The 16,144-nt window shown below is 50.6% G+C and overlaps 1 protein-coding gene across 1 annotated transcript in view; it reads left to right on the plus strand.

Annotated features, from left to right (window-relative positions):
* Window positions 1–2,267: 2,267 nt before the first annotated feature.
* LOC137308132 (protein Wnt-4-like) overlaps window positions 2,268–16,144 on the plus strand; it is a gene marked incomplete at its 3' end in the record, with an annotated part of 43,082 nt that continues 29,205 nt past the window's right edge. The window contains exon 1 of the mRNA XM_067977031.1: window positions 2,268–2,367. Within this exon, the coding sequence (XP_067833132.1) occupies window positions 2,291–2,367 (77 nt within the window). The remainder of the gene's footprint in view (window positions 2,368–16,144) is intronic.

A 16,144-nucleotide genomic window follows, 5' to 3' on the forward strand; every position in this document is an offset into this window, starting at 1 on the left:
TAGAGGGGGATTTCACCTCTGACCCGCTGTCGGGAGGGATTGGCTCTGTGTCGTGTGACCCACCTCCTCTGGACCTCTGCTCTCTTCCCCCCGGGTCGGGGTCAGCCTGGAATCCTGACTCCAACACTGTCCGCAAGCTCAGCACCCCCGGAGCAGCCTCGCACGGAGGTCGTGGGTCTGGGTTCGTGCTCGTGACCCCCATCGCCCTACAGACGGGATTTAATGACCCCTTGACCCCAGTCGCTGTTCCTCCTGAGCCCCGTCTCCCGATCACTCGACTCGATGGCCGTCTGCCTCCTCGCTCTCCGTCCCCCTCGCCCCTCACATTCTATCTCTCTCCCACACTCTCCCTCTCTCCCTACGTTTCTCCCTCTCTCTCTCTCTCTCTCTCTCTCTCCCTCCGTCTCTTTCCCTCCATCGCACCTCCTTTCCCCTTCCCTCTCTCCCCGCCTCCATCCCTCTGGAGTTCACCTCCTGTCTCTCGATCCCTCGTGCTCTCTCCCTGTCACACACTCATCTCTCCCCTTCTCTCTCTCTCTGTCTCTCATTCACTCCGCCTCACTCTCCCTCTCCCTCTCTCAGTCCCCAAACTCTCTCAGTCCCCCGAACTCTCTCACTCTCTCTCTCTCTGTCTCTTTCTCGCTCTCTCTCTCTGACTCTCTCTCTCTCTCTCTGTCTCTCGCTCTCTCTCTCTGTCTCTCGCTCTCTCTTTCTCTCACTCTCTCTCTCTCTCTCTGTGTCTCTCTCTCTCCCTCTCTCCGTCTCTCTCTCACACTCTCTCTCTGTCTCTCTTTCTCTCTCGTTCTCTCTCTCACTCTCTCTTCTTTCTCTTTCTCTCTGTCTCCTCACTCTCTCACACTCTTTCTCTCTCTTTCTTTCTCTCTCCCTCTGTCTCTTGCTCTCTCTCTCTCTCTCTCTTTCTCTCTCTCTCACTCTCTTTCTCTCTGTCTCTCTCTCTCTGTCTTTCTTTCTCTGTCGTTCTCTCTCTCACTCTCTCTCTTTCTCTTTCTCTCTCTCCGTCTCTCTCTCACACTCTCTCTCTCTCTTTTTCTCTCTCACACTCTCTCTCTCTTTTTCTCTCTCTCACACTCTCTCTTTCTCTTTCTCTCTCTCTCTGTCTCTCGCTCGCTTTCTCGTTCTCTCTCTCACTCTCTCTTCTTTCTCTTTCTCTCTGTCTCTCTCTCTCTGACTCTCTCACACACTCTCTCTCTCTCTCTCTCACACTCTCTCTCTCTGTCTCTCACACTCTCTCTCTCTGTCTCTCTTTCTCTCTCTCTCTCTTTCTCTCTATCTCTTTCTCTCTCTCTCTGTCTCTCTCTCTCTCTCTGACTCTCTCACACACTCTCTCTCTCTCTCTCACACTCTCTCTCTCTCACACTCTCTCTCTCTGTCTCTCTTTCTCTCTCTCTCTCTCTTTCTCTCTATCTCTTTCTCTCTATCTCTTTCTCTCTCTCTCTGTCTCTCTCTCTGACTCTCTCACACACTCTCTCACACACTCTCTCTCTCTCTCTCTCTCTCTTTCTCTCTGTCTCTCTCTCTCTGACTCTCTCACACACTCTCTCTCTCTCTCTCTCTCTTTCTCTCTATCTCTTTCTCTCTCTCTCTGTCTCTCTCTCTCTCTCTCTGACTCTCTCACACACTCTCTCTCTCTCTAACACTCTCTCTCTCTGTCTCTCTTCTCTCTCTCTCTCTCTTTCTCTCTATCTCTTTCTCTCTATCTCTTTCTCTCTCTCTCTCTGTCTCTCTCTCTGACTCTCTCACACACTCTCTCACACACTCTCTCTCTCTCTCTCTCTTTCTCTCTGTCTCTCTCTCTCTGACTCTCTCACACACTCTCTCTCTCTCTCACACACTCTCTCTCTCTCTCTATCTCTTTCTCTCTATCTCTTTCTCTCTCTCTCTGTCTCTCTCTCTGACTCTCTCACACACTCTCTCACACATTCTCTCTCTCTCTCTCACACACTCTCTCTCTCTCTCTCTCTCTCTTTCTCTCTATCTCTTTCTCCCTCCCTCTCTGTCTCGAAGGATCTCCCAGGACGTCCCTCACCTCCTCTTGCCTGAGGTCCGCCCACCCACCCACCCCTCGTCTCTCCCCCAGCCCAGGGGGGGGCGGCGGGTGAGCACGTCAAAGGCTTCTCAAAGCCTGCCGCCACCCGACGCCAGCTCCCTGGTCCCTCCTCTCTGCCCCCCCCCACAACCTGACTCCCGGCGACTGCTCTGAAGGTGGCAAATCTCTCCAGATCGTTCCTGCCTGCGAAGAGGAGAGAAGCAGGGCCGGGGAGGGAAGAAGATGGGAGCTGCCTTTCTGCTGGTGATGTCCCTGCTCTTTGACATGGCCCGGCTTTCTGTCAGCACCAGCGACTGGCTGTAAGTACTGACAGCTCTCGCACTTTCCTCAAACTCTTGAGAAGCAGGAGAGGGGGAGGCAGACCGGGACGGGGTTCAGGGGGACCGAGGCAGACCGGCAAGACGGGCGGGGAACAATTTAATGCGGAGAGGTGCGATGTGATTCAGCTTGGACGGCAGAGCGAGTGGAGGAGGCAGCGCAGAATCGAATTTACAGCACAGAAACAGGCCATTCAGCCCGATGGGTCTATCCCCGGTGGTTCTGCTCCACACAAGCCTCCCTCTCTCCCCGACTCCGTCTCCCCCTCTCCTTCTATCCCTTTCTCCCTCATGTGTCTATCCAGCTTCCCCCCTTAAATCCATCTCCACTATTCCCCTCATCTACTCCTCGAGGGAGCGAGTTACACATTCCCACCGCTCTCTGGGGAAAGAAGTTTCTCCTGAATTCCCCGATTGGATTTATTAGTGACTCTCTTATATTTATGGCCCCCCCCCTAGTTCTGGTCTCTCCCCCCACAAGTGGAAACATCTTCTCTCCGTCTACCCTATCGAACTCTTTCATAATCTTAAAGACCTCCATCAGGTCACCCCTCAGTCTTCTCTTTTCCAGAGAAAAGACCCCCAGTCTGTTCAGTCTTTCCTGATAGTTAGAAACCTCTCAGTTCTGGTATCATCCTCGTAAATCTTTTTTGCACCTTCTCCAGTGTCTCTATATCCTTTTTATAATATGGAGACCAGAACTGTGCACAGTGCTCCGAGTGTGGTCTAACCCAGGTATATGGAGACCAGAACTGTACAGAGTGCTCCGAGTGTGGTCCAACCAAGGTATATGGAGACCAGAACTGTGCACAGTGCTCAGAGTGTGGTCTAACCAAGGTATATGGAGACCAGAACTGTGCACAGTGCTCCGAGTGTGGTCTAACCAAGGTATATGGAGACCAGAACTGAGCACAGTGCTCTGAGTGTGGTCTAACCAAGGTATATGGAGACCAGAACTCTGCACAGTGCTCCAAGTGTGGTCTAACCAAGGTATATGGAGACCAGAACTGTGCACAGTGCTCTGAGTGTGGTCTAACCAAGGTATATGGAGACCAGAACTGTGCACAGTGCTCTGAGTGTGGTCTAACAAAGGTATATGGAGACCAGAACTGAGCACAGTGCTCTGAGTGTGGTCTAACCAAGGTATATGGAGACCAGAACTCTGCACAGTGCTCCAAGTGTGGTCTAACCAAGGTATATGGAGACCAGAACTGTGCACAGTGCTCTGAGTGTGGTCTAACCAAGGTATATGGAGACCAGAACTGTGCACAGTGCTCTGAGTGTGGTCTAACAAAGGTATATGGAGACCAGAACTGAGCACAGTGCTCTGAGTGTGGTCTAACCAAGGTATATGGAGACCAGAACTCTGCACAGTGCTCCAAGTGTGGTCTAACCAAGTTATATGGAGACCAGAACTGTGCCCAGTGCTCCAAGTGTGGTCCAAACAAGATATATGGAGACCAGAACTGTGCACAGTGCTCCGAATGTGGTCTAACCCAGGTATATGGAGACCAGAACTGTGCACAGTGCTCCGAGTGTGGTCTAGCCAAGGTATATGGAGACCAGAACTGTGCACAGTGCTCCAGGTGTGGTCTAACCAAGGTATATGTAGACCAGAACTGCGCACAGTGCTCCAAGTGTGGTCTAACCAAGGTATATGTAGACCAGAACTGTGCACAATGCTCCAAGTGTGGTCTAACCAAGGTATATGGAGACCAGAACTGTGCACATTGCTCCAAGAGTGGTCTAACAAAGGTATATGGAGACCAGAACTGTGCACAGTGCTCCGAGTGTGGTCTAACCAAGTTATATGGAGACCAGAACTGTGCACAGTGCTCCGAATGTGGTCTAACCAAGGTTTCTGGAGACCAGAACCGTGCACAGTGCTCCAAGTGTGGTCCAACCAAGGTTTCTGGAGACCAGAACCGTGCACAGTGCTCCAAGTGTGGTCTAACCAAGGTATATGGAGACCAGAACTGTGCACAGTGCTCCAAGTGTGGTCCAACCAAGGTATACGGAGACCAGAACTGTGCACAGTGCTCCAAGTGTGGTCTAACCGAGGTATATGGAGACCAGAACTGAGCACAGTGCTCCAAGTGTGGTCTAACCTGGGTATATGGAGACCAGAACTGTGCACAGTGCTCCAAGTGTGGTCTAACCCGGGTATATGGAGACCAGAATTGTGCACAGTGCTCCGAGTGTGGTCTAACCAAGGTATATGGAGACCAGAACTGTGCACTGTGCTCCAAGTGTGGTCTAACCAAGGTATATGGAGTCCAGAACTGTGCACAGTGCTCCAAGTGTGGTCTAACAAAGGTATACGGAGACCAGAACTGTGCACAGTGCTCCATGTGCAGTCTAACCAAGGTATACGGAGACCAGAACTGTGCACTCTGCTCCAAGTGCAGTCTAACCACGGTATACGGAGACCAGAACTGTGCACAGTGCTCCAAGTGTGGTCTAACCAAGGTATACGGAGACCAGAACTGTGCACAGTGCTCCAAGTGCGGTCTAACCAAGTTATATGGAGACCAGAACTGTGCACAGTGCTCCAAGTGTGGTCTAACCGAGGTATATGGAGACCAGAACTGTGCACAGTGCTCCAAGTGTGGTCTAACCAAGGTATACGGAGACCAGAACTGTGCACAGTGCTCCAAGTGTGGTCTAACCAAGGTATATGGAGACCAGAACTGTGCACAGTGCTCCAAGTGTGGTCTAACCAAGGTATATGGAGACCAGAACTGTGCACAGTGCTCCAAGTGTGGTCTAACCCGGGTATATGGAGACCAGAATTGTGCACAGTGCTCCGAGTGTGGTCTAACCAAGGTATATGGAGACCAGAACTGTGCACAGCGCTCCAAGTGTGGTCTAACCCAGGTATATGGAGACCAGAACTGTGCACTATGCTCCGAGTGTGGTCCAGCCAAGGTATATGGAGACCAGAACTGTGCACAGTGCTCCAGGTGTGGTCTAACCAAGGTATATGTAGACCAGAACTGCGCACAGTGCTCCAAGTGTGGTCTAACCAAGGTATATGTAGACCAGAACTGTGCACAATGTTCCAAGTGTGGTCTAACCAAGGTATATGTAGACCAGAACTGTGCACATTGCTCCAAGAGTGGTCTAACAAAGGTATATGGAGACCAGAACTGTGCACAGTGCTCCGAGTGTGGTCTAACCAAGTTATATGGAGACCAGAACTGTGCACAGTGCTCCGAATGTGGTCTAACCAAGGTTTCTGGAGACCAGAACCGTGCACAGTGCTCCAAGTGTGGTCCAACCAAGGTTTCTGGAGACCAGAACCGGGCACAGTGCTCCAAGTGTGGTCTAACCAAGGTATATGGAGACCAGAACTGTGCACAGTGCTCCAAGTGTGGTCTAACCAAGGTATACGGAGACCAGAACTGAGCACAGTGCTCCAAGTGTGGTCTAACCTGGGTATATGGAGACCAGAACTGTGCACAGTGCTCCAAGTGTGGTCTAACCCGGGTATATGGAGACCAGAACTGTGCACAGTGCTCCGAGTGTGGTCTAACCAAGGTATATGGAGACCAGAACTGTGCACTGTGCTCCAAGTGTGGTCTAACCAAGGTATATGGAGACCAGAACTGTGCACAGTGCTCCAAGTGTGGTCTAACAAAGGTATACGGAGACCAGAACTGTGCACAGTGCTCCATGTGTGGTCTAACCAAGGTATACGGAGACCAGAACTGTGCACTGTGCTCCAAGTGTAGTCTAACCAAGTTATATGGAGACCAGAACTGTGCACAGTGCTCCAAGTGTGGTTTAACCAAGGTATACGGAGACCAGAACTGTGCACAGTGCTCCAAGTGTGGTCTAACCAAGGTATATGGAGACCAGAACTGTGCACAGTGCTCCAAGTGTGGTCTAACCAAGTTATATGGAGACCAGAACTATGCACAGTGCTCCAAGTGTGGTCTAACCGAGGTATATGGAGACCAGAACTGTGCACAGTGCTCCAAGTGTGGTCTAACCAAGGTATACAGAGACCAGAACTGTGCACAGTGCTCCAAGTGTGGTCTAACCAAGGTATACGGAGACCAGAACTGTGCACAATGCTCCAAGAGTGGTCTAACCAAGTTATATGGAGACCAGAACTGTGCACAGTGCTCCGAGTGTGGTCTAACCAAGGTATATAGAGACCAGAACTGTGCACAGTGCTCCAAGAGTGGTCTAACCAAGTTATATGGAGACCAGAACTGTGCACAGTGCTCCGAGTGTGGTCTAACCAAGGTATATGGAGACCAGAACTGCGCACAGTGCTCCAAGTGTGGTCTAACCAAGGTATGTGGAGACCAGAACTGTGCACAGTGCTCCAAGTGTGGTCTAACCAAGGTATATGGAGACCAGAACTGTGCACAGTTATCTGAGTGTGGTCTAACCAAGGTATATGGAGACCAGAACTGCGCACAGTGCTCCAAGTGTGGTCTAACCAAGGTATATGGAGACCAGAACTGCGCACAGTGCTCCAAGTGTGGTCTAACCAAGGTATATGGAGACCAGAACTGCGCACAGTGCTCCGAGTGTGGTCTAACCAAGTTATATGGAGACCAGAACTGTGCACAGTGCTCCGAATGTGGTCTAACCAAGGTTTCTGGAGACCAGAACCGTGCACAGTGCTCCAAGTGTGGTCCAACCAAGGTTTCTGGAGACCAGAACCGTGCACAGTGCTCCAAGTGTGGTCTAACCAAGGTATATGGAGACCAGAACTGTGCACAGTGCTCCAAGTGTGGTCTAACCAAGGTGTACGGAGACCAGAACTGTGCACAGTGCTCCAAGTGTGGTCTAACCGAGGTATATGGAGACCAGAACTGAGCACTGTGCTCCAAGTGTGGTCTCACCTGGGTATATGGAGACCAGAACTGTGCACAGTGCTCCAAGTGTGGTCTAACCCGGGTATATGGAGACCAGAACTGTGCACAGTGCTCCAAGTGTGGTCTAACCCGGGTATATAGAGACCAGAATTGTGCACAGTGCTCCGAGTGTGGTCTAACCAAGGTATATGGAGACCAGAACTGTGCACTGTGCTCCAAGTGTGGTCTAACCAAGGTATACGGAGACCAGAACTGTGCACAGTGCTCCAAGTGTGGTCTAACCCCGGTATATGGAGACCAGAACTGTGCACAGTGCTCCGAGTGTGGTCTAGCCAAGGTATATGGAGACCAGAACTGTGCACAGTGCTCCAGGTGTGGTCTAACCAAGGTATATGGAGACCAGAACTGCGCACAGTGCTCCAGGTGTGGTCTAACCAAGGTATATGGAGACCAGAACTGCGCACAGTGCTCCAAGTGTGGTCTAACCAAGGTATATGTAGACCAGAACTGTGCACATTGCTCCAAGAGTGGTGTAACAAAGGTATATGGAGACCAGAACTGTGCACAGTGCTCCGAGTGTGGTCTAACCAAGTTATATGGAGACCAGAACTGTGCACAGTGCTCCGAATGTGGTCTAACCAAGGTTTCTGGAGACCAGAACCGTGCACAGTGCTCCAAGTGTGGTCCAACCAAGGTTTCTGGAGACCAGAACCGTGCACAGTGCTCCAAGTGTGGTCTAACCAAGGTATATGGAGACCAGAACTGTGCACAGTGCTCCAAGTGTGGTCTAACCAAGGTATATGGAGACCAGAACTGTGCACAGTGCTCCAAGTGTGGTCTAACCGAGGTATATGGAGACCAGAACTGAGCACAGTGCTCCAAGTGTGGTCTAACCTGGGTATATGGAGACCAGAACTGTGCACAGTGCTCCAAGTGTGGTCTAACCCGGGTATATGGAGACCAGAATTGTGCACAGTGCTCCGAGTGTGGTCTAACCAAGGTATATGGAGACCAGAACTGTGCACTGTGCTCCAAGTGTGGTCTAACCAAGGTATATGGAGACCAGAACTGTGCACAGTGCTCCAAGTGTGGTCTAACAAAGGTATACGGAGACCAGAACTGTGCACAGTGCTCCATGTGTGGTCTAACCAAGGTATATGGAGACCAGAACTGTGCACAGTGCTCCAAGTGTGGTCTAACCCGGGTATATGGAGACCAGAATTGTGCACAGTGCTCCGAGTGTGGTCTAACCAAGGTATATGGAGACCAGAACTGTGCACTGTGCTCCAAGTGTGGTCTAACCAAGGTATATGGAGACCAGAACTGTGCACAGTGCTCCAAGTGTGGTCTAACAAAGGTATACGGAGACCAGAACTGTGCACAGTGCTCCATGTGTGGTCTAACCAAGGTATACGGAGACCAGAACTGTGCACTGTGCTCCAAGTGTAGTCTAACCAAGGTATATGGAGACCAGAACTGTGCACAGTGCTCCAAGTGTGGTTTAACCAAGGTATACGGAGACCAGAACTGTGCACAGTGCTCCAAGTGTGGTCTAACCAAGGTATATGGAGACCAGAACTGTGCACAGTGCTCCAAGTGTGGTCTAACCAAGTTATATGGAGACCAGAACTGTGCACAGTGCTCCAAGTGTGGTCTAACCGAGGTATATGGAGACCAGAACTGTGCACAGTGCTCCAAGTGTGGTCTAACCAAGGTATACGGAGACCAGAACTGTGCACAGTGCTCCAAGTGTGGTCTAACCAAGGTATATGGAGACCAGAACTGTGCACAATGCTCCAAGTGTGGTCTAACCCGGGTATATGGAGACCAGAATTGTGCACAGTGCTCCGAGTGTGGTCTAACCAAGGTATATGGAGACCAGAACTGTGCACTGTGCTCCAAGTGTGGTCTAACCAAGGTATACGGAGACCAGAACTGTGCACAGTGCTCCAAGTGTGGTCCAACCAAGGCATACGGAGACCAGAACTGTGCACAGTGCTCCAAGAGTGGTCTAACCAAGTTATATGGAGACCAGAACTGTGCACAGTGCTCCGAGTGTGGTCTAACCAAGGTATATAGAGACCAGAACTGTGCACAGTGCTCCAAGAGTGGTCTAACCAAGTTATATGGAGACCAGAACTGTGCACAGTGCTCCGAGTGTGGTCTAACCAAGGTATATGGAGACCAGAACTGCGCACAGTGCTCCAAGTGTGGTCTAACCAAGGTATGTGGAGACCAGAACTGTGCACAGTGCTCCAAGTGTGGTCTAACCAAGGTATATGGAGACCAGAACTGTGCACAGTGCTCTGAGTGTGGTCTAACCAAGGTATATGGAGACCAGAACTGTGCACAGTGCTCCAAGTGTGGTCTAACCCGGGTATATGGAGACCAGAATTGTGCACAGTGCTCCGAGTGTGGTCTAACCAAGGTATATGGAGACCAGAACTGTGCACTGTGCTCCAAGTGTGGTCTAACCAAGGTATACGGAGACCAGAACTGTGCACAGTGCTCCAAGTGTGGTCTAACCAAGGCATACGGAGACCAGAACTGTGCACAGTGCTCCAAGAGTGGTCTAACCAAGTTATATGGAGACCAGAACTGTGCACAGTGCTCCGAGTGTGGTCTAACCAAGGTATATAGAGACCAGAACTGTGCACAGTGCTCCAAGAGTGGTCCAACCAAGTTATATGGAGACCAGAACTGTGCACAGTGCTCCGAGTGTGGTCTAACCAAGGTATATGGAGACCAGAACTGCGCACAGTGCTCCAAGTGTGGTCTAACCAAGGTATGTGGAGACCAGAACTGCGCACAGTGCTCCAAGTGTGGTCTAACCAAGGTATATGGAGACCAGAACTGCGCACAGTGCTCCAAGTGTGGTCTAACCAAGGTATATGGAGACCAGAACTGTGCACAGTGCTCCGAATGTGGTCTAACCAAGGTTTCTGGAGACCAGAACCGTGCACAGTGCTCCAAGTGTGATCCAACCAAGGTTTCTGGAGACCAGAACCGTGCACAGTGCTCCAAGTGTGGTCTAACCAAGGTATATGGAGACCAGAACTGTGCACAGTGCTCCAAGTGTAGTCTAACCAAGGTATACGGAGACCAGAACTGTGCACAGTGCTCCAAGTGTGGTCTAACCGAGGTATATGGAGACCAGAACTGAGCACAGTGCTCCAAGTGTGGTCTAACCTGGGTATATGGAGACCAGAACTGTGCACAGTGCTCCAAATGTGGTCTAACCCGGGTATATGGAGACCAGAATTGTGCACAGTGCTCCGAGTGTGGTCTAACCAAGGTATATGGAGACCAGAACTGTGCACTGTGCTCCAAGTGTGGTCTAACCAAGGTATATGGAGACCAGAACTGTGCACAGTGCTCCAAGTGTGGTCTAACAAAGGTATACGGAGACCAGAACTGTGCACAGTGCTCCATGTGTGGTCTAACCAAGGTATACGGAGACCAGAACTGTGCACTTTGCTCCAAGTGTAGTCTAACCAAGGTATACGGAGACCAGAACTGTGCACAGTGCTCCAAGTGTGGTCTAACCAAGGTATACGGAGACCAGAACTGTGCACAGTGCTCCAAGTGCGGTCTAACCAAGGTATATGGAGACCAGAACTGTGCACAGTGCTCCAAGTGTGGTCTAACCAAGTTATATGGAGACCAGAACTGTGCACAGTGCTCCAAGTGTGGTCTAACCGAGGTATATGGAGACCAGAACTGTGCACAGTGCTCCAAGTGTGGTCTAACCAAGGTATACGGAGACCAGAACTGTGCACAGTGCTCCAAGTGTGGTCTAACCAAGGTATATGGAGACCAGAACTGTGCACAGTGCTCCAAGTGTGGTCTAACCAAGGTATATGGAGACCAGAACTGTGCACAGTGCTCCAAGTGTGGTCTAACCCGGGTATATGGAGACCAGAATTGTGCACAGTGCTCCGAGTGTGGTCTAACCAAGGTATATGGAGACCAGAACTGCGCACAGTGCTCCAAGTGTGGTCTAACCAAGGTATATGGAGACCAGAACTGCGCACAATGCTCCGAGTGTGGTCTAACCAAGTTATATGGAGACCAGAACTGTGCACAGTGCTCCGAATGTGGTCGAACCAAGGTTTCTGGAGTCCAGAACCGTGCACAGTGCTCCAAGTGTGGTACAACCAAGGTTTCTGGAGACCAGAACCGTGCACAGTGCTCCAAGTGTGGTCTAACCAAGGTATATGGAGACCAGAACTGTGCACAGTGCTCCAAGTGTGGTCTAACCAAGGTATACGGAGACCAGAACTGTGTGCAGTGCTCCAAGTGTGGTCTAACCGAGGTATATGGAGACCGGAACTGAGCACTGTGCTCCAAGTGTGGTCTAACCTGGGTATATGGAGACCAGAACTGTGCACAGTGCTCCAAGTGTGGTCCAACCCGGGTATATGTAGACCAGAATTGTGCACAGTGCTCCGAGTGTGGTCTAACCAAGGTATATGGAGACCAGAACTGTGCACTGTGCTCCAAGTGTGGTCTAACCAAGGTATATGGAGACCAGAACTGTGCACAGTGCTCCAAGTGTGGTCTAACAAAGGTATACGGAGACCAGAACTGTGCACAGTGCTCCATGTGTGGTCTAACCAAGGTATACGGAGACCAGAACTGTGCACTGTGCTCCAAGTGTAGTCTAACCAAGGTATACGGAGACCAGAACTGTGCACAGTGCTCCAAGTGTGGTCTAACCAAGGTATACGGAGACCAGAACTGTGCACAGTGCTCCAAGTGCGGTCTAACCAAGGTATATGGAGACCAGAACTGTGCACAGTGCTCCAAGTGTGGTCTAACCAAGTTATATGGAGACCAGAACTGTGCACAGTGCTCCAAGTGTGGTCTAACCGAGGTATATGGAGACCAGAACTGTGCACAGTGCTCCAAGTGTGGTCTAACCAAGGTATACGGAGACCAGAACTGTGCACAGTGCTCCAAGTGTGGTCTAACCAAGGTATATGGAGACCAGAACTGTGCACAGTGCTCCAAGTGTGGTCTAACCAAGGTATATGGAGACCAGAACTGTGCACAGTGCTCCAAGTGTGGTCTAACCCGGGTATATGGAGACCAGAATTGTGCACAGTGCTCCGAGTGTGGTCTAACCAAGGTATATGGAGACCAGAACTGTGCACTGTGCTCCAAGTGTGGTCTAACCAAGGTATACGGAGACCAGAACTGTGCACAGTGCTCCAAGTGTGGTCTAACCCAGGTATATGGAGACCAGAACTGTGCACAGTGCTCCGAGTGTGGTCTAGCCAAGGTATATGGAGACCAGAACTGTGCACAGTGCTCCAGGTGTGGTCTAACCAAGGTATATGTAGACCAGAACTGCGCACAGTGCTCCAAGTGTGGTCTAACCAAGGTATATGTAGACCAGAACTGTGCACAATGCTCCAAGTGTGGTCTAACCAAGGTATATGTAGACCAGAACTGTGCACATTGCTCCAAGAGTGGTCTAACAAAGGTATATGGAGACCAAAACTGTGCACAGTGCTCCGAGTGTGGTCTAACCAAGTTATATGGAGACCAGAACTGTGCACAGTGCTCCGAATGTGGTCTAACCAAGGTTTCTGGAGACCAGAACCGTGCACAGTGCTCCAAGTGTGGTCCAACCAAGGTTTCTGGAGACCAGAACCGTGCACAGTGCTCCAAGTGTGGTCTAACCAAGGTATATGGAGACCAGAACTGTGCACAGTGCTCCAAGTGTGGTCTAACCAAGGTATACGGAGACCAGAACTGTGCACAGTGCTCCAAGTGTGGTCTAACCGAGGTATATGGAGACCAGAACTGAGCACAGTGCTCCAAGTGTGGTCTCACCTGGGTATATGGAGACCAGAACTGTGCACAGTACTCCAAGTGTGGTCTAACCCGGGTATATGGAGACCAGAATTGTGCACAGTGCTCCGAGTGTGGTCTAACCAAGGTATATGGAGACCAGAACTGTGCACTGTGCTCCAAGTGTGGTCTAACCAAGGTATATGGAGACCAGAACTGTGCACAGTGCTCCAAGTGTGGTCTAACAAAGGTATACGGAGACCAGAACTGTGCCCAGTGCTCCATGTGTGGTCTAACCAAGGTATACGGAGACCAGAACTGTGCACTGTGCTCCAAGTGTAGTCTAACCAAGGTATATGGAGACCAGAACTGTGCACAGTGCTCCAAGTGTGGTTTAACCAAGGTATACGGAGACCAGAACTGTGCACAGTGCTCCAAGTGTGGTCTAACCAAGGTATATGGAGACCAGAACTGTGCACAGTGCTCCAAGTGTGGTCTAACAAAGTTATATGGAGACCAGAACTGTGCACAGTGCTCCAAGTGTGGTCTAACCAAGTTATATGGAGACCAGAACTGTGCACAGTGCTCCAAGTGTGGTCTAACCGAGGTATATGGAGACCAGAACTGTGCACAGTGCTCCAAGTGTGGTCTAACCAAGGTATACGGAGACCAGAACTGTGCACAGTGCTCCAAGTGTGGTCTAACCAAGGTATATGGAGACCAGAACTGTGCACAGTGCTCCAAGTGTGGTCTAACCAAGGTATATGGAGACCAGAACTGTGCACAGTGCTCCAAGTGTGGTCTAACCCGGGTATATGGAGACCAGAATTGTGCACAGTGCTCCGAGTGTGGTCTAACCAAGGTATATGGTGACCAGAACTGTGCACTGTGCTCCAAGTGTGGTCTAACCAAGGTATACGGAGACCAGAACTGTGCACAGTGCTCCAAGTGTGGTCTAACCCAGGTATATGGAGACCAGAACTGTGCACAGTGCTCCGAGTGTGGTCTAGCCAAGGTATATGGAGACCAGAACTGTGCACAGTGCTCCAGGTGTGGTCTAACCAAGGTATATGTAGACCAGAACTGCGCACAGTGCTCCAAGTGTGGTCTAACCAAGGTATATGTAGACCAGAACTGTGCACAATGCTCCAAGTGTGGTCTAACCAAGGTATATGTAGACCAGAACTGTGCACATTGCTCCAAGAGTGGTCTAACAAAGGTATATGGAGACCAGAACTGTGCACAGTGCTCCGAGTGTGGTCTAACCAAGTTATATGGAGACCAGAACTGTGCACAGTGCTCCGAATGTGGTCTAACCAAGGTTTCTGGAGACCAGAACCGTGCACAGTGCTCCAAGTGTGGTCCAACCAAGGTTTCTGGAGACCAGAACCGTGCACAGTGCTCCAAGTGTGGTCTAACCAAGGTATATGGAGACCAGAACTGTGCACAGTGCTCCAAGTGTGGTCTAACCAAGGTATACGGAGACCAGAACTGTGCACAGTGCTCCAAGTGTGGTCTAACCGAGGTATATGGAGACCAGAACTGAGCACAGTGCTCCAAGTGTGGTCTCACCTGGGTATATGGAGACCAGAACTGTGCACAGTGCTCCAAGTGTGGTCTCACCCGGGTATATGGAGACCAGAATTGTGCACAGTGCTCCGAGTGTGGTCTAACCAAGGTATATGGAGACCAGAACTGTGCACTGTGCTCCAAGTGTGGTCTAACCAAGGTATATGGAGACCAGAACTGTGCACAGTGCTCCAAGTGTGGTCTAACAAAGGTATACGGAGACCAGAACTGTGCCCAGTGCTCCATGTGTGGTCTAACCAAGGTATACGGAGACCAGAACTGTGCACTGTGCTCCAAGTGTAGTCTAACCAAGGTATATGGAGACCAGAACTGTGCACAGTGCTCCAAGTGTGGTTTAACCAAGGTATACGGAGACCAGAACTGTGCACAGTGCTCCAAGTGTGGTCTAACCAAGGTATATGGAGACCAGAACTGTGCACAGTGCTCCAAGTGTGGTCTAACAAAGTTATATGGAGACCAGAACTGTGCACAGTGCTCCAAGTGTGGTCTAACCGAGGTATATGGAGACCAGAACTGTGCACAGTGCTCCAAGTGTGGTCAAACCAAGTTATATGGAGACCAGAACTGTGCACAGTGCTCCAAGTGTGGTCTAACCGAGGTATATGGAGACCAGAACTGTGCACAGTGCTCCAAGTGTGGTCTAACCAAGGTATACGGAGACCAGAACTGTGCACAGTGCTCCAAGTGTGGTCTAACCAAGGTATATGGAGACCAGAACTGTGCACAGTGCTCCAAGTGTGGTCTAACCCGGGTATATGGAGACCAGAATTGTGCACAGTGCTCCGAGTGTGGTCTAACCAAGGTATATGGAGACCAGAACTGTGCACTGTGCTCCAAGTGTGGTCTAACCAAGGTATACGGAGACCAGAACTGTGCACAGTGCTCCAAGTGTGGTCTAACCAAGGTATACGGAGACCAGAACTGTGCACAGTGCTCCAGAAGTGGTCTAACCAAGTTATATGGAGACCAGAACTGTGCACAGTGCTCCGAGTGTGGTCTAACCAAGGTATATAGAGACCAGAACTGTGCACAGTGCTCCAAGAGTGGTCTAACCAAGTTATATGGAGACCAGAACTGTGCACAGTGCTCCGAGTGTGGTCTAACCAAGGTATATGGAGACCAGAACTGCGCACAGTGCTCCAAGTGTGGTCTAACCAAGGTATGTGGAGACCAGAACTGTGCACAGTGCTCCAAGTGTGGTCTAACCAAGGTATATGGAGACCAGAACTGTGCACAGTGCTCTGAGTGTGGTCTAACCAAGGTATATGGAGACCAGAACTGCGCACAGTGCTCCAAGTGTGGTCTAACCAAGGTATATGGAGACCAGAACTGCGCACAGTGCTCCAAGTGTGGTCTAACCAAGGTATATGGAGACCAGAACTGTGCACAGTGCTCCGAATGTGGTCTAACCAAGGTTTCTGGAGACCAGAACCGTGCACAGTGCTCCAAGTGTGGTCCAACCAAGGTTTCTGGAGACCAGAACCGTGCACAGTGCTCCAAGTGTGGTCTAACCAAGGTATATGGAGACCAGAACT

The sequence above is a fragment of the Heptranchias perlo genome, unplaced genomic scaffold, assembly GCF_035084215.1.
Source record: "Heptranchias perlo isolate sHepPer1 unplaced genomic scaffold, sHepPer1.hap1 HAP1_SCAFFOLD_1218, whole genome shotgun sequence".
NCBI lineage: Eukaryota > Metazoa > Chordata > Chondrichthyes > Hexanchiformes > Hexanchidae > Heptranchias > Heptranchias perlo.